The sequence below is a fragment of the Drosophila takahashii genome, chromosome 2R, assembly GCF_030179915.1.
Source record: "Drosophila takahashii strain IR98-3 E-12201 chromosome 2R, DtakHiC1v2, whole genome shotgun sequence".
In the NCBI taxonomy this organism is placed as follows: Eukaryota; Metazoa; Arthropoda; class Insecta; order Diptera; family Drosophilidae; genus Drosophila; species Drosophila takahashii.
In genome coordinates this window covers 28,480,034-28,496,825 of record NC_091679.1, presented here as the reverse complement: position 1 = coordinate 28,496,825, position 16,792 = coordinate 28,480,034, and the positions used below count along the sequence as shown (strand labels likewise).

Sequence of the window (16,792 nt, the reverse complement as noted above, 5' to 3'; positions counted from 1 at the left end):
TTCCAAGAGAGTATCGCAAAAATATTGCAAGTCAAGCACATCCAAAATAAAAACTAAATAAAAACACAAGATCACGCAAAACTTTATAAACTGCTGAGGTTTGGAAATAATAAAGCAGAAGTTAAAACACCATTCAGCGTGAATCATATCATTGAGCTTTGCTTCACAAGTGACGGAAGACATTCTAAATAAAAACTAAACTAAAACAAAATGCAAACACAGCGTACATACATACTTATATTTCAAATTATTTAACGCAATTGAAATATAATAAAGAGAAATTATTAATAATAACAAGTTTTCAAACAAGTTACTGAAACTTAAAAAATGTATGGATAAGTAAACAAAAGTAAGAAATCTACAGAAAGAACACACACCAAAAAGCTTTTGTCTGCGCTGGCTGAGTCGAATATTCTATAACCATAATTGTAATACCTAAATATATATCAATATCATTTCCTTTCGTTTTTATATCACAGCAACACGAATAGCAACAAAATGGGAAAATTATTTAATATGCAAGAAGATTATAACAGAAAAACACAGCAGAAATAATAGAATAAAATCCATAAGCAGAAAAAAAGATGCAAAAAGCAAGAAAAATAAATAAAGTGAACTTGTTAATTTTTAGCATTTAAGTCTGTAAAGCTCCGCTTGTAGATGAAAAATCAATAAATAAACTAAATAAAATGGTAAATTCAATAAATGGAGACAAAAAAGCTATAAGCTTTCACAACAAAAACGAAACTAAAGTTAATAAATAATGCAAGGGGGATTTAGATCTGGATTTCTATCTTACTAATATAAAATCTTTCTATATAGTCTATTTGTAGTCTATTTGTTTAAAATGTATTGTATTATTAAATTGATAATTTTGGGATCGCTTAAACTCTTGCTAAAATTTATAACCATTACAACAATTAGAAGCATATGGTAATCATTTTCTGGAAGAGCTACTAAAATCTCTAGAATGAGACTTTACAGGTGGGGTCTGCAAGATAGTACTCCCCTATTCCAAATGAATCTATTTATGTCTTATTCTTTTCATTTAAAGTATAAACCGTGGTTTTAACATAAAATAGAGTTTATTTATTTGAAATATTTTAAGGGGTAGCGTTCTCGTTAGGCCAGCGCACTGGGGAAGACGGCGTTCTTGGCAATGGGCTGGTTGGACCTGCGCACGATTCTGATATAACCCTCCTCTCCCCACGTTTCTCCGAAGGAGTTCAGGCACCGCCAGTAGTCCAGATTGGTGTCCACGTCGTGATCGTAGCCCACAACTACCAGGAACTGTGAGCTCTTCGGGTTGGTCAGGGCCCTTGTCTCCTGAACGTAAACCCCACTGGAGTATTGCATAAAGCCAAAGGTTGCCGGATTGTACTCCACTATGACGGGGAAACCATTGGATACATAACGCATTATGGCGGCATCATCGTTGTCAGCCACAGCCGAATAGCTGGCCAATTTCACGCCCACAGACACGGAAGAAGGAGGCTGGCACATTCCTGGAGTTTTCAAGGTATTGTTATTCGGATAGTCCACTTCCGGATACAGATACGCATCTGTCAGCTGGGTGAGGTAGTTGAGGGCAGCCTGGGGCGTCTGAGTGCTGCATCCGGAGCCCATTCCCGCACAATCGAGCAATTGCTGGGCGGACAACGAAGAAGGCAGCGGGTTGGCGGTCTGCACGGCATTCATAATCTCCACTGCCTTGGCGGTGGCATAGGCCCAACTGCTGCTGCAGTTGACGCCCTGATCCTCCACCGTTACGGTCAGTCCGAAGTCCGTGATGATGTCGTAGGTGGCGGCTGCCGTCTGGGTGGTGGGTGGATCACTGGCCGCCGAGACCACCGTGGACACGGCCTTGGGCAGGAGGGCTGCAAACTGGATCAGCCGGATGTCCGAGAACTGATTCACCGCCTCGCGAAAAGTGGTGCGATTCCGATCCGCCTGGGCATTGTGCTGGGCCACCTGGTTGCGGTTGTAGATGAAGTAGTAGTTGGCAAAGTTGCGAGCTGAAGTTGATGCGTACGTCTTGTTGAAATTTTCCTGCAAAAGGAAAATAAATCATAAGAAAATAACTAAGAATAAAACTTTTTATGATAAAAATTGTATAATATTATTAACGAATCTTAAAATCACTAAATATTTACAGCTGCGTATTACAATGTTTATTAATAGATTTATATCCTTTTGAAAGTATGGCAACAAAGTCACTCTTTTCCATAACATTTTTAATATCCGCAAGCAAACATACCTCGTAAGTTTGGAAATCCACTAAATCCTGGCCATGATTAAAGGCCCATCCGCCTCCGGCGGTTAGGAGCAGACAGCAAAGCAGCAACTTGAACATGACGAAACCCGAAATCTAAACCAACTGATGCCGCATAGAACCACGGAACGGTCTTTTATAGGCACCAAGTCGAGTCTCCTTCTGATTGCAAACGCAAATAGAAGTTTACCATACCAACTTACTTTCGCAAGAAAAGTGCAAATAGATTTCTATGAGGCCTTGAATTCGCACTTGGCCCACAGCACATATAGTACGCGTAGTAACCATGTCTATATTCCGGGTGGGTCGGTCGTCTCGATAAACCCCCGTTAGAAGAAAAAGTCTTGGGTGCGCTTTGTTTGCCCAATAAACCCGACAAATGCGCTCTGCTTCGTATCGTTGCGATTCGCTGGGTTCTCGTATCTCTGTTAATTCGAAGTCCCCACTGCCCCAGTTCAGAAATGCCCGTACCCCTCCGCCCGTGTAGCATCGTAAAAGCGGCTCTAACGCCAACTTATCGTCACTTGTCGAGGTTGTGTCTTCTCCGCAGGCATGATTAATCACATTCATACTTTCATGGGGCCCCCATAAATATTGCAACACCGTCGATAGGCCCGTTTGAAGTCTGTAAACCAAGTGCTAAATGAGTTGTTTGGCAATTTCCATCGCGGAAGTCTAACAGATATTTTAATCGGTACACCGCGAGCTTCTGGGAACTCTGCAAAAAGTAAACCCAAAAGGGATACCGGGCAGTCAACGAACTCTTCGGCAGTCTCACTAAAATATTCGAGTAATAGCCGACCACCAATCTGTTAATTGAACTGCAAATAAATTCGCTACGTATTCTTTATTAGTATTCTAATACATTAATTATCTCTAAGAAGAACTTCAAGTGGTAGTTATTTGAAATGTAAATATATACACATATATTTTCTTTTATGTTTGTATTATATTTTATTGGCATAACAAATGTTAATTTGATTTAGTCATTCATAAAACAAATTAATAACATAAATATACAAAAACACTCACACATTACCGGAAAACATAAAACTTATAAAATCGATGATTATTAACTTTTCCACCTGTTTAAATTTTAACAACACGTTTCGCTTTTCTTTTTCTTTTGTTTTAAATGAGTAAATACATCATATTGACCAATAGAAAATTACTAAACATGCATCAAATTACGATATTTATAGACCCATAAACCAAAAAGACAGTCGAAATGCAGATGAATGTGCTTTTCGGTCTTCAAAGAGTTTCAAATTGGAGGCCCATCTGGTTTCGGCCAGATGTCCCACAGGCCAGGTCCGACCCGCGGACCCTATAAAACCGAGGTGTGCGTGGCGAGCGGAGCTTAAAACCTCGCCGGTCTTCGTGTCTGCGCCATCTTCGCCCAGATCTGTGAACACGGAAGATACATATATCTTTCAGATACTTATAAAAGGTGATTAAGCCGGGCTTTCAACATTTTGTGTCGTGTGTGTTTTCGGTTTCTGTGTGCCATCCATGGATCATTGTTATGGGCAAATCGAACGTACAAGAGAACTTAAATTGCAATTAAAACGTACATTTGAATGGAAATTGGGACTGAAAAGGGGAATCCATCTCCTTTCACCAGTCCCAGCATGTGTTCCGTATTTATGGCTTCGAAAGTGAAATTTTTGTCTGCGGTTGCCTAATCTAGATTAGATTTATTTGGCCCTCGGCCAGGCTAAAATTAGCAAAAGAAATAAAAGGAGAGACGACTCCACGAAATCATAAATACGTCGAAATTCGATCGAATCTAATGGTTACACCAATGTAATTATGTTAAACATATGCAAATGAGCTTATTCAACCAATAACGATGCATATGATATCAAACTATATGCAAAGTATATGCAATCTATACCGAAATAGCGAACATCAGATGCTCTGCTGTCTTCAAAAGTCAACTTAAGATCGATAGATCGATTGGCGTTAAAAATTAAGACATGATTTTAACCTGAGGGTGATTAATTAAGGCGATTAATGACAGCAGCGGGTGATCTGTGGAAAGAAAAAACAAATAATATTTGTTTCCGTTAAATCGATCATTAAGTGGTTTATTACCTAAGAAATTATGTTGTTATTTGTTATACACAAATCGTTAAGTGCTTTGGTTACATGCTGGTTGAAGAAAGCCCAATTAATTAGTGTCTTGGAAAAGTATTGATTTTAAAGTTCAATTTAAAAACGTGTTTGATTTAAAACTCACTTTGCAAGTTCAATTTTGTTTAATATTTTCATAAGTTTAAATAGGAAGAATAATAAATGCAACAGATTTTTTTTAATATTTTGGTTAAATCTAAAAAATTATCCGATTTGGTAAATATTTGTCTCAAGTGATATAAAATTTTTCTCCAATTTAATTTTTTTATATTTACTAAATAGTATTATCTGGGTAAAAATTAAGAAATCTTGTTATTGGACTACGACTTCAAATTTGATTTATTGCTTTCAAGACATATTGCTTATTTCCAAATGTGTATTTCATAAGGTGTTTCATTGGTTTTATTATCTACATAAATTAATATTAATAGGGTGATTTCCCTTAAAGAGTTACACAGATATTAGATATTCCACGAGCTGCACGGCAGGCTAGTTCGATTCGAGGTGAATGGACCGGTTAAATTTGCCTGTGATTAACGTTGACAGATGTGGAAAAATAAAGGGGTCGAGGGATGGGGTAACTCTGTGTGTTGGCCAAGTGGTTACTTAACGCTTTCCACTCTTTCTGTTTTCCCTCGTCCCAGATGCGGATGTGCTCACCGATGTGGCTGCATTTGGCGCTGGGAATGGCCATGCTGGCTGCTGTGTCATCGCAGCAACTGCAATCGTTCCCCAAGCTCTGCGATGTCCAAAACTTCGACGATTTCCTCCGCCAAACGGGCAAGACGTATTCGGACGAGGAGCGGGTCTACCGCGAGAGTATCTTCGCGGCCAAGATGTCGCTGATCACGCTGAGCAACAAGAACGCCGATACTGGAGTGGCCGGATTCCGCCTGGGAGTTAACCCATTGGCCGACATGACCAGGAAGGAGATCGGCACCTTGCTGGGCTCAAAGGTCTCCGAATTCGGCGAGTAAGTAGCACCTCTTGACGTCATTCAAGCTAGCATAATTAAAAGGGGAAGAACCTGAGCAAATGAATGAATTATCACCCATCTTATAATTTATAATCTGGTTTATAAATGATTTGTAACATTTGTTTGTGACTGACTGAGACATTCGGTTTTCCTATTATGCCAAACTTGTTTTATGAATTCCCAAAAATTCCATTCATAGGGCTTGCCTTCTGCGAATAACTTTCGTTTGAAAATTTGTAAACAAAATCATTCAGAATATGACCGAACTCATAATCATATTTTTATTACCTGTTTATTCTGAGAATTCAGTCAGCACTTCCTTGATTATTTGCCAATCATAATAAGGTTATAGTCAAAACATAGGGGCGTTATCAAATGCCTTTTAATGAGATAATAAATATAATTAAAGGTCATATATTTATTCTTGCAAGTAATATAAAAAGGTGAATTCTGTATTGTTATTGTTTATTAAGTATTTTAATTTAATTTTTATTAGTTTTACAATATTTTACAAATATTTTCATTATCAAATTGATAATATCAATCATCATTTTGATTTCCTGTTAAACATATTATCATAACAGTCTACATTTTACGGTCATGTAAAGTTAGCCGATCTTGAAAATTTCTACATGTTAGCTAGTTACATTACACGGTAGTTACATTACATGCTAGTCTGGATGAAAAGTCTTTACATTTTACAGACATTATTTAAAAACCTCCCACCCATTTCTAATAAAGTGATTATTTAATTTAAAATTAATTAAACCTCTCAACTTAATAGAGCCAGAAAGATTAAGCCTTTTAATGCTTTTGCAGGAGGTACACGAATGGCCACATCAATTTCGTGACGGGCAAGAAGAGTCCGACGAGTGCCAGTCTGCCGGAGAAGTTCGATTGGCGCGAGAAGGGAGGAGTGACGCCGCCCGGATTCCAGGGCGTGGGCTGCGGTGCCTGCTGGTCGTTCGCCACCACCGGAACCCTCGAGGGCCACATCTTCCGCCGGACCGGCGTGCTGGCCTCGCTGTCGCAGCAGAATCTGGTGGACTGTGCCGATGACTACGGCAACATGGGATGCGACGGTGGCTTCCAGGAGTACGGCTTCGAGTATATTCGCGATCATGGCGTTACGCTGGCCAACAAGTATCCGTACACGCAGTCGGAGATGCAGTGCCGCCAGAACGAGACGGCCGGTCGTCCGCCCAGGGAGAGTCTGGTGAAGATCCGTGACTACGCCACCATTACGCCGGGCGATGAGGAGAAGATGAAGGAGGTGATCGCCACCCTGGGTCCGCTGGCCTGCTCGATGAACGCGGACACCATCTCGTTCGAGCAGTATGGAGGCGGAATCTACGAGGATGACGACTGCAACCAGGGCGAGGTGAATCACTCGGTCACGGTGGTGGGCTACGGATCGGAGAATGGGCGCGACTACTGGATCATTAAGAATTCGTACTCCCAGAACTGGGGCGAGGGCGGCTTTATGCGTCTGATCCGTAATGCCGGCGGATTCTGTGGAATCGCCAGCGAGTGCAGCTACCCCATTCTGTAGGCGGACAGCTATGTAATGTAGTTAGATAGATAGTATAGACAATTAAACAACGACGAATTTATAACATTGTTACTATAGTATGTAGCGTTGCAGTGACGACATGCAGTCCATTAGTCACTCGAAAAATAAATAAACAAAGTGCCTTATCTGTGTACGTGTTCGATGAGCTTTTGCTAACAATACGGGGAAATGTTTATCGGTGGATGAATGCACAAATTGACTGAGAAACTGCATATACTCTCTCCAACGCTTTAATAAGAAAGAAGAGAGAGCAGGTAATGTCGAGAATTACAGATCGGCGGTTCTCGCATGGGGTCTTATTTGGCTTTCCTCTCTCGATGCAGTTGATCTTTGAGTATTCGCATATATAATTTGCGATTCTCGTAGTCCGTTGCTCAGTACGAGAAAAGTTTTCGAAATGGGCATAGGTGAAATTATTGCTGGCGTCCCACTGATCCTGTGTTTGATAGGCGTGGCCCTTGGCCTACCCACAATAACAACCACAACTGACTCATCGTCAGCCGCTAAAATCACAACCCAGCCAGTTGAAACATCTACAACCTTATCAGATGTGAAGGGTCAATGCCAGTCTGCATGGCAAAAGTTCCTGGTAAGCTTTGAGTAGACATTTCCAAGGATGGATCGCTAAAGAAAATATTTCGCCCTAGATCGATTTTAAAATAAAGTACGAGAACGAATTCGAAAGACAAAAGCGAAACAAAATCTTTTGCCAAAATTGGCAAAACATTCGGGATCACAATTTGCAATACGAGTCGGGACATCAGAGTTTCAAGAAGGGTTTAAACCAGTGGAGTGATCTTACCACTGAAGAATGGAAAGAGAAACAACGGCCAAGGCTACATCCCGAAATTTCCGGGGCTGAAATCACTACTGGAGTATCTGAGGACGTGAGAGATGAAGTTAAGTGTCGGGCTGCCTGGGAAAAGTTCCTGGTAAGATATGGTGGAAATTTTAAATGAATTTAACACTAAGTTATGTATGCACATTACAGATTGACTTTAGAGCGCATTATCAAGATAGCACTGAAACCGAGAAACGTCGAAATATCTTCTGCGGCAACTGGAAGGCCATTCGGGAACACAATGTGAAATACGAACTCGGTGAGGAGTCCTTTAAGAAGGGCATAAATCAGTGGAGTGATCTTACGATCGAAGAGTGGAAAAATAAACAACGACCCATTCTTGCTCCTGAGTTTGAGGATGCTGAAGACTACATTAAATGCCAAGATGCCTGGAAAAAGTTTCTGGTAAGATATGGTATCAGGTTTAAATGAATTTAAAATAAAGTCAAATAAATTACAGATTGACTTTGAAAAGAAATATCATGATGCTGCTGAAGTTGAGAATCGTCGAAATATATTCTGCACTAACTGGAAGGCGATTCAGGAACACAATGTGAGATACGAATTGGGTACCATATCCTTTAAGAAGGGCATAAATCAGTGGAGTGATCTTACCTTTGAAGAGTGGAAAAACAAGCAACGACCCCTTCCTTTAGGACAAACCACTAAATAAACCACTAGAATTGAGTATCCCTGGGAAAAGTTTTTGGTAAGATTTGCTAGAATAAGTAATTTAATTTGAAATAAAGATATATAAATTACAGATTGACATTACACGCTGATCCAACATACTGACCCGGAACCTTTTAACAACTCAAACCAAAAAATATAATATAAAATAATATATAAAGGCAATTACGGTAAATCCAGTATTATAACGAACATACATTTTAAGCACAGATATACGCATAAACAGGGTAATTAGCCCAAGAAGAAAACATTTATGATTTTGGGTTGGTTTTTAAAAATATGTATTTATTTTTATTTGAGGGGTTTCCAGTTGAGAATCTTGTTTGAGGAGTTTCTCTGTTTCAATAGTGTTCGCAAATGTTCAAGCCGATTTTGGGCTGGGTTCGCTATTTTTATCGATCTTTATTATTTAAATGAGTAAATTTTGTTTTTAGTTTTCTACCATTTTAACGCACACGAATTCTACATGATTAATTTATACTTGTATATTTGCTGAGATCCCTATCTCCTTGTTGCATTTAACAGGGCGCTTCGTATTACACATACAATCCGTAAATATATATAATATATATGTATATGGTATTTAATTTAACAAATACATTTGTAGGTTATCGCAAGTTGCTGCACTAAGTGAACATTTATGTAATCAATATGTTTACATTCATTGATATTTGAGTATATCGAAGGAGCGACCGCCCCATTACAATGCATAATGGGTATTGTACACATAAGTATAATTCCATTTCTTTTGGGTATTTATAGTTACTATACAAATCTTTGGTAGGAAGGGGCAACATCAAGCATTGAACAAGCCCTATACCATTTTTTCAGCGTGATTGCGAACCATAACTATTCCTGCAGTAATCTCCCAAATGCCTTCAACAGTTCTACGGTTTAAAGATCTCTTATGGTTTACAATTTACATATTGTTTGGCGTTTATTGTAGTGGTTGCTATGTATTGCTGCTCATCTAACCAAGCTTCGACCCTGGCCGCAGGTCTATTTGTGGGGTTCTCCAGATGGATCTTGGATATGTGGTTTGAGCAGTGGTTCGTCTGTTCTTCCGGTGGCCAAATTGCTTCGTTCTCAACTATGTATTTGCACTGCACGTGTGTAAATTTATCTAAAAAACTTCATGTTTCCCTCTGTTGCAAGCTATTGCCATTGTTAACAAGCTGATCGTCGGGGGACCAGGGTCTGGCACAAATCAAAATCATATGGTACGTACAAGTAAACACTAAATAACTAACAACGTTGAAAGCGCGGGTAGCATGTATACATAAGGGATATATAACTAGTTGTATATCTGTATAATATATAATTGCAACAAATTTCCACTACAAAACGGCACACTCAACTTAAAGGGCTAGCTTACGAGTTATTCGAAAACTACACTGACATCTGATCTGATATATCCGATATCGGATATATCCCCTGACTCTCCCGGTAGCTAAAGTGGATAGCCAGTGCGTGGATTGGTTTCTGCTGCTGCTTGCTTGTTTGTATCAACTGTTATTGTTTCGGTTACTCTTGTTATATGTTCGACATCGGTGTATATGGTAAAGCCAACATGTGTGTAGCTGTTTAGTCGTGTAAAACCTTTGCCAGTTGCACTACAAAATCGAAGTGAGTGTGTGCGGACAACGGAGGAGCAAGTGTGGAAATTCCTTAGTAGGTGGGCTGCTGGTACTCCATTCCGGATTGCTGCTGCTCCATGCCTCCTGTTTTTAGAAGAAGTGGGTAAATCGAATTATTAATAAGATTCAAGAATGCTTCTTGCAGTTCCTATCTACGAAAAGCCGCAACAAAAATCTAATTTAAAGTAAATTTAATAAATAAAATAATATCTTATGGCATCTGTAAGAAAGCACTAAGCAATTGGTAAATAATCTGAATTTTCGGTTTTATAAAATGATAAAATAAATCAATTTAAAGATGATCTTAACTTAAATATAGGCTATGGACTTACCCTGTTGGGGCTGGCCAAATGGTGAGGCGCTATACTGGTCATTATCGTTGTCCATTGAGTAACCGTAGGCCTGTTGATGGACAACGTTGGCCGGGTCCGTTTCGAAGGCCGAGGTGAATTCATCACCGGCGCCGATCAGGAAACGCTTATAGGCCATTAGAGCGCAGAGGGCCTAAGAAATGATCCTTGTTAATAGCAGAAAACTAATGGAAGAATAAGGACTAACTACAACCCACCCAGCTGACAATCGAGAAGAGACAGAACCAAATGGCTGTCTTCATGCTTCCAGCTCCAATTCCCAGTGGTGGTGGGGGCGACGAGCTCCATTGGGACCACAAGTAGAGGAAGGCCACGAAGTACATAAAGGTCCAGAAGGCTGCAATGAAAGATTGCCATTAGATTTGACTCGTAGTCAAAAGGAATGTACTGAGCTCACCCGAGAAGCCCATGTCAGCCATGACGTAACGCTTTCTGCTCTTCACCGACGACATCCGCTCGAACAGGAACTCGCCGCCCATGAAGCCCATGGAGGCCAGGAACCCGAAGACGCCCACCATGTTACCGTACTTGCAGGCCATGCCGTCGCCATTATAAAGGCAGTACTCCTTGCCATCTTTCTCCGTCCAGCCCTCCGAGGATATGCATCCGAAGACCACTACCGAGAAGAGCTGAAAAATCAAGTGAATTCTTTATGAGTGAGGGCATACATTAACTTTTAATACTGCGTTTATACGCACAAAGATGTGTTGGATATTACAGCAAAGGAGTGTCTGAATAAGTCATTTGGTGACCAATTTTAAATATATTTTTTAATTTAGTAAGGGAATAATTATATTTTACTACTGGCTTTTGGTTTTGAATATCTTTATTGTACTTTTCACACCCTTTTACCTTCTGTTTATTAATTGAAATCACAGTTGATTTGAAACCTCATTGATTTTGATGTTAACTCGAATCCAATTACTAATTTCTCAAAACTTCTTAAAATGTATATATTAAAATCAAACAGTGGTTTTAGTTTCAAGATATGCTTGAACTTCAGTAATATAATTTTTTTTACTTTTTAATCAAACTTTTTTTATATCTGGCTGTTATGGAACTCGAACTCCTGTATTGATTTCCTTAAGCAGGTGCAACAAACCAGAAGTTCAAGTACACAGACATCGGGGCAGACACGTACTTATGTTTGTGACCCAATTTGCGGAATGAAGGCCAAGTTTAGTTTGTTTGGCCAGGAGGGCGGGAATCGCAATGGCAGAGTCCTTGGTCAACAGAGTGGGTAAATATTACGTATACACAAATGGAAAGCAAACAGGACCCAAATTGCCGCCCCCTCGGTTATAGCATTTTCCCACTTCGATAGTGACGCACATCTAGTCGGTGGTAAAATAAAGTCCTAAGCCTAGTGGCCAATTGCCCGGGCGCCTTACGACATTTAATTATAAAGCTTTCATGGACGTGAGAGTTTTTATGGGAGCTCTGCAGCTGAACACTATATTACTCCCCCCTTCATCGTTGCAAATCCCCAGCGCCCCTGCGATGTGGGGGTAAACAAATCGGACATTTGAGTGCCACTGCGTTTATGTGGCGACATTCACGGCTTACTTAGATTCCGTAATACTCCTACGGTTTATGCAACATTTACGAGCACACAATGCAATCGTCTGGGAAATGGGACATTAATGGGATAGGAAATAGGGGTCACTTTTATTGAGTCAATTTAAAAACTTTATTACTAAGAGCATTAAGGATGAGACATTTTTATATCGTTGAGTTATTAAAATATAAATTTTAAATGGTAAGAAAATGCCTTCATTTTTTATTTTAAAAAATCGTGCTTATGTAACACTTTTTAATATGCAAAAAACATTATATTACCATATGATTTCAAGAAAATTATAGATAAACGTAATGTTTATGACTTTAAAAAAATGTATAGTTCTCTTTAAAATACTAATAAAAGTCACATTAATTTAAAGACATAATAATTAAAAGTAAAGCGCAGGTAAAATGTCATAAAAGCAGAAGTTTTGGGTATAAACCGTCTTGAAGGACAATGTTTTCCACGTTACTTCATGAATTATGCGCTGTGTAAACAGTGTGACAATTGGGTCGTGTGAGTGGCGTGTGCGTCCACAAATCCCAGCGATTCCCCGGACGCAGATTGTCCGAACTCACCCAGCAGAGGGCCCTGATGACAACTTGGGGCTTCATGGCGAACGTGAGTGGGTCGAAGGCGCCGCCAGCCTTCCCGCCCCCGTAGGCGCCACCGTTATTGATGCTGAGTATCTGGTTGAGCATGTCCATGGTGATAATGGGTCTCCGGTTCTCGTGCTGGTTGGGATTCTGATTCTCGTGCTTCTCGGGCCTCTCAGGGTTCCTCCGCTGGCGTTTTCACTGACTGTTGTGAAAAATCGAACGCTTCTTCGGTCCGTGGGGCCAAGGGCAAAAAGGGGGCGGCTCACCCACAACTGTGTGTATATACCGTGCGTAGTGTGGGTGGGTGCGCTCGAGTGCTTTCTCGCAATTATGGATTACGGCACAGAATGACAAAATAAACACGTATTTTCGCCACACTCTTTTCGAAATCAATTTCCGTTAACCGCGCTCGCAAACAAATCACTGTACTCGCTCGTGGTAATCAATCCATAATTGATGAACAAATTTCAAGGGCCTGATTTTCACTTTTACTTTTCGCCAGCTTCGCTCTCAACGGAAATTCGACTGTCAGCGCGCAGGACTCTTGCTAAATATACCTACATACGTCGGAGCAGCCAGAATGTTACCGTTATAAGCGTTATCTTACGGCTCTGTTAGGAAACCGTTAACAGCGTGCTGTTAGGCGCGGTCAGTGTGGCCATCCTTGATTTATAATTCAAATTGTGACTTACATTTCAGGAAACTACAATAAATTGCTAGTTTTGCGGAATACTTGCGTTCCGACCATCTACGATCTACTATGGCTGCGTTCCAAAAATCAAACGTCTGCTGGTGTAACTACCAACAGAATTCCTACAAGGAGATACAACAGAAGATACAAAATTACTGTGCAGTAAACAAGAAAAATGGATGGAATAAACTCAATCCTCAGGTGAAGTTTCGTCTTTAATAAAAAAGATGGAAGAACATTGCACACAAAATGATTGGGTGGTTACTTTATTTTTATGTTTTAAGGTTAGACTAAACTAAAATGAAGCCTAAAAGCATATTTTTTAAGGTTTTTCCGCTTATTTAAAGGGAAAGAAAATCGATCTAAAATAATAGCACAGTTTGTTATATAACGTTGCTCTTGTAATTAAATTATTATTTGACTGGGATTTAAAGCAGGAAATATTACATTTTTGTTAATTTTTCGCAAACAACTAATAATGTAACCCCTTAAGAAATATGGGAAGATTAATATTGTTTTAAATTTGTAGAGCCTCCAAGAACAATTGGTTAATAACGGAGAACAGTTAACAAAAATCAGCGATAAAGATGCATACGAAATGTGCTGTCATCGCAGAAAAGGAAAAACAGAAAAGCTTAAGAGGGAGACAAGACCTACTATAATTGGAGATCAAATGGCTTCGCCTGGAAAAAAAGGCCACCCGTATGAGACACCCACTTTAATAGCTCAAAGATCCCTGGCGCCCCTCGCACAAAAACCAATACCGAAATGGCGCGAGAGGCACGAAGAAAAACTTAAAGAAAATAAGAAGGCTCAGGAATTAGAAAAGAAGAACATTTTGATTCAGAATCTGATCAGGAAACGTGAAGCTCGGGAAAAGTTCAAGCAATATTTTGAGTTTAACCAGGCTCAGAACGCTCGTCGGAACCTTCAATTGGGAGAACATAAATTAAGCCCCTATCGTAACCCTTCGCAAACAGGAAATCTAGCACCACGTCAAGATGGGAATACAACATTTTCCAAGGAGAGATTGACTAGCAATGATTTGAAGAAAGTAAGGCGACTGCGTACTGTGGTGCCCGGACTGCATTCTACTTTGAAGAGTATGCACAACTTAGATGTTTTCGAACCCCACAGGAGAAAAAAATCAGCTCAGTACACCGATCTGTTTAATAAAATGCTTAGGGGTAAGGCCTCCAAGATTTCCGAACTTAATCCCCTTCTAAAATCAACTAATCGCTTAAAAGTTGCATCACCAAATGAAAATGCAAAAGTAAAAACTACCAAAATCGGTGCCAAATTTTCATTGATGTTTAGGAAAAAGCTTAAAAGCCTGCCAAAAACCGAAACTAAGACCTTTAAAAAACTTATAAAAGGCAGGGATGTTGAGATGCCAGAACGCATTCGAAATCTAAAGAGCACGACTCGATTGGATACTAAGATAAGTAATGAAGGAAAAACGCCCGGAATTAAGAAGTCCCATATGAAAAAAAAGGTAGAGCCAAATTATGGACTCCAGGAATACGAAACACACAGGCATAAGGATGTTAAAAAGGCAAGGAAAACTCTGCCCAAACCATTCCAGGAAATGCTTAAGGGCAATTTAACCACAATGCCAGAACGCCATAGGGCATTGAGAAGTCAGTTTCGAATGAAAGCCGATAGCAAACTTAAGAAGTCTCAGCTGAAAAAGAAACCAATTACAAGAAATGGCCTTCGAGCTTCAGAAAGCAACAGGCAAATGACAAAACCGTTCGGGGAAATGCTCAAGGGCAAAGAAACCAAAACACCAGAACTCAATCGGTCATTGAGAAGCCGATTTCGAATAATACCCCTTGAAGTATCCTCCAGCGAACTATATTCAGTACAGATAAACCAGGAGCCAATATTATCCAGTCAAAAATCATCCATCAATTCAAATTATCCACTTCAAGGTGGTTCTTTTAGTAATTCAGGTTCTTCTAAAACAACCAAAGTTCCAGAGGTTTCCCCACCTTCTGAAAAAAGAATAGTTTCCAATGACCAAAGCGTTCCGGGAAGGTTTGGAAAAATAGTGTTGGCTAAAGAGCCCGAGGTTTTGCGACATTCCGAGACAATTCTGGAAGCCAAAGAATCGCGATTGTCACGACATCGTGGATCACCAAGGCGCACACAACGACCACCAAAATTCCGATCCAGTTCGTCCAGTGATTTCGATCAGTTATCACTAAAGTCAAATCGGTCTTCGAAGCATCACTTTTCCTCTGTGCCTGGTAAGAGAATAAACCTCAAGAAATTCTACCACTACATAAAGAACTCAATGCCAGATCGGAAAATATTTCGCCAGATGAATTCGAAGAATCCGATTTCCTACTTGAAAAGCGAGAAAAGCTTTTTTTATCGGAGGTCCAGCCCAACTCCATTGGATAAGAGCCAGCGAATTGGCGGATCGGTAATCAGCACAGCGGATATTGCCCAGTCCTTGTTACCGATACGGAGGATGGAAAAGAAGGATCTCGACTCCATGGATACGGAGGAAGACTTGTTTGCCACTTTTCCGGAGGACTACGATGCCCAAGACGGCCTGAAGAAGACAATGAACGACATCATAGCTGGCATTGCCAAGGTGGAAAAGGCCCGAAAGAAATCCCAGCCAAAGCGGGTCAGGCATAGGTCCAAGTCCAGTAAAGGGACTCCGGATCCCACCGCCAACCGCCAGAGCACCTTGTCCCTAAGATCGGTGGGCGAGGAGGTTAAGATCCGTGAGAACCAGGCAGTCAGGGATGTTGATTCTCGGGAACGGTGGCAGCAGATTTTCTACACGAAGGAGCGGGCGGCTGTGCAGGCTCGCATCCAGGAGCTTATGAAGGAGGTGGCCATACGCGAGGACTTTCGACCCCCAAAACCCCCGAGGGATTTTGTAGCGGAGAACATTCTTAGGCTTCGAAATATTCAGCCGACCAAAATATCCCAAAATAGCCTGGAGGAAACGATGAAACCGCCAGAAAAGTACCCTACCTTGAGTGAGGTACTGACGGTGCCCAATGTACCTTTACATCTTTCGGAAATCTCTGCAGGGATCTACAACAAGTTCAAGGACTTTGCCAAGTCGCCACTGAAGCCCGTAAAAATTCGTCGCTACAGTGAAAAAGTGTGGAAGGGCCAAATGGAATCTGACCAAGCTGAGATTAAGAAATCCTCTGATGCAGATGAGAAGTTCAATGAAAGGGAAAAATGCGACTGCTGCCTCTGCAGTTTGGTTTCAAAAGGTAAGTTAAACCCTATGTTCCGATCTCTACTAACATGATTCTTTTTTAGGCAAGGACCCAGAATTCATACAAAAAACTAAGGCCCAACTGCGTCGAAATGAACTTCGGTCGTATTACCTTAAAATGAGGAGAAGGGAATGGGAACAGCAGATGTGTTGTCCAAAGAACTGCTAGCTCTTCAAATATCAGATCCTAAA

At 40.5% G+C, this 16,792-nt stretch overlaps 5 protein-coding genes across 7 annotated transcripts; 3 read left to right on the top strand and 2 right to left on the bottom strand.

Annotated features, from left to right (window-relative positions):
- Positions 1-1,066: 1,066 nt before the first annotated feature.
- Positions 1,067-2,399, bottom strand: LOC108061556 (uncharacterized). The gene is made up of 2 exons (XM_017147846.3): positions 2,258-2,399; positions 1,067-2,049 (listed from the first exon to the last, which is right to left on the bottom strand). The coding sequence occupies exons 1-2, from the start codon at positions 2,351-2,353 to the stop codon at positions 1,123-1,125; spliced, it is 1,023 nt and encodes a 340-aa protein (XP_017003335.2). The 5' UTR covers positions 2,354-2,399; the 3' UTR covers positions 1,067-1,122.
- Positions 2,400-3,616: 1,217 nt separating this feature from the next.
- CtsL2 (Cathepsin L2) lies at positions 3,617-7,102 on the top strand. The gene is made up of 3 exons (XM_017147904.3): positions 3,617-3,722; positions 5,053-5,381; positions 6,204-7,102. Exons 2-3 carry the CDS (start codon positions 5,053-5,055, stop codon positions 6,934-6,936), a joined length of 1,062 nt encoding a protein of 353 aa, XP_017003393.1. The 5' UTR covers positions 3,617-3,722; the 3' UTR covers positions 6,937-7,102.
- Positions 7,103-7,326: 224 nt separating this feature from the next.
- Positions 7,327-9,070, top strand: LOC108061579 (cystein proteinase inhibitor protein salarin). Of its 3 annotated transcripts, none has more exons than XM_070212150.1 (5): positions 7,327-7,546; positions 7,605-7,889; positions 7,949-8,203; positions 8,259-8,507; positions 8,650-9,070. In XM_070212150.1, the coding sequence occupies exons 1-4, from the start codon at positions 7,355-7,357 to the stop codon at positions 8,469-8,471; spliced, it is 945 nt and encodes a 314-aa protein (XP_070068251.1). In that variant the 5' UTR covers positions 7,327-7,354; the 3' UTR covers positions 8,472-8,507; positions 8,650-9,070. The 3 variants fall into 3 exon arrangements, with proteins under 3 accessions (XP_070068251.1, XP_017003366.3, XP_070068250.1); XM_017147877.3 differs by having other exon boundaries at positions 8,563-9,070; XM_070212149.1 differs by having other exon boundaries at positions 8,548-9,070.
- Syngr (synaptogyrin) lies at positions 9,021-13,201 on the bottom strand. The gene is made up of 5 exons (XM_017147880.3): positions 12,636-13,201; positions 10,894-11,125; positions 10,694-10,833; positions 10,458-10,629; positions 9,021-10,209 (listed from the first exon to the last, which is right to left on the bottom strand). Exons 1-5 carry the CDS (start codon positions 12,762-12,764, stop codon positions 10,157-10,159), a joined length of 726 nt encoding a protein of 241 aa, XP_017003369.1. The 5' UTR covers positions 12,765-13,201; the 3' UTR covers positions 9,021-10,156.
- A 134-nt stretch (positions 13,202-13,335) lies between these two features.
- Positions 13,336-16,783, top strand: LOC108061460 (uncharacterized). Its single transcript, XM_070212148.1, has 3 exons — positions 13,336-13,548; positions 13,877-16,595; positions 16,645-16,783. The coding sequence occupies exons 1-3, from the start codon at positions 13,417-13,419 to the stop codon at positions 16,767-16,769; spliced, it is 2,976 nt and encodes a 991-aa protein (XP_070068249.1). The 5' UTR covers positions 13,336-13,416; the 3' UTR covers positions 16,770-16,783.
- The last annotated feature ends 9 nt before the right edge of the window (positions 16,784-16,792 follow it).

Bases quoted from the DNA above. Each gene is read 5' to 3' on its own strand.
- CtsL2 (XM_017147904.3), top strand. From the start codon at position 5,053: ATGCGGATGTGCTCACCGATGTGGCTGCATTTGGCGCTGGGAATGGCC. The intron at 5,382-6,203 runs GTAAGTAGCACC...ATGCTTTTGCAG, and splicing joins AAGGTCTCCGAATTCGGCGA to GAGGTACACGAATGGCCACA.
- Syngr (XM_017147880.3), bottom strand. From the start codon at position 12,764: ATGGACATGCTCAACCAGATACTCAGCATCAATAACGGTGGCGCCTAC. The intron at 11,126-12,635 runs GTGAGTTCGGAC...TTGATTTTTCAG, and splicing joins TCATCAGGGCCCTCTGCTGG to CTCTTCTCGGTAGTGGTCTT. The intron at 10,210-10,457 runs GTAAGTCCATAG...TTCTAAAAACAG, and splicing joins ATTTGGCCAGCCCCAACAGG to GAGGCATGGAGCAGCAGCAA.
- LOC108061460 (XM_070212148.1), top strand. From the start codon at position 13,417: ATGGCTGCGTTCCAAAAATCAAACGTCTGCTGGTGTAACTACCAACAG. The intron at 13,549-13,876 runs GTGAAGTTTCGT...TTAAATTTGTAG, and splicing joins GGAATAAACTCAATCCTCAG to AGCCTCCAAGAACAATTGGT. The intron at 16,596-16,644 runs GTAAGTTAAACC...ATTCTTTTTTAG, and splicing joins CTGCAGTTTGGTTTCAAAAG to GCAAGGACCCAGAATTCATA.
- LOC108061579 (XM_070212150.1), top strand. From the start codon at position 7,355: ATGGGCATAGGTGAAATTATTGCTGGCGTCCCACTGATCCTGTGTTTG. The intron at 7,547-7,604 runs GTAAGCTTTGAG...ATTTCGCCCTAG, and splicing joins CTGCATGGCAAAAGTTCCTG to ATCGATTTTAAAATAAAGTA. The intron at 7,890-7,948 runs GTAAGATATGGT...TGCACATTACAG, and splicing joins CTGCCTGGGAAAAGTTCCTG to ATTGACTTTAGAGCGCATTA.
- LOC108061556 (XM_017147846.3), bottom strand. From the start codon at position 2,353: ATGTTCAAGTTGCTGCTTTGCTGTCTGCTCCTAACCGCCGGAGGCGGA. The intron at 2,050-2,257 runs GTATGTTTGCTT...TTCCTTTTGCAG, and splicing joins TGGATTTCCAAACTTACGAG to GAAAATTTCAACAAGACGTA.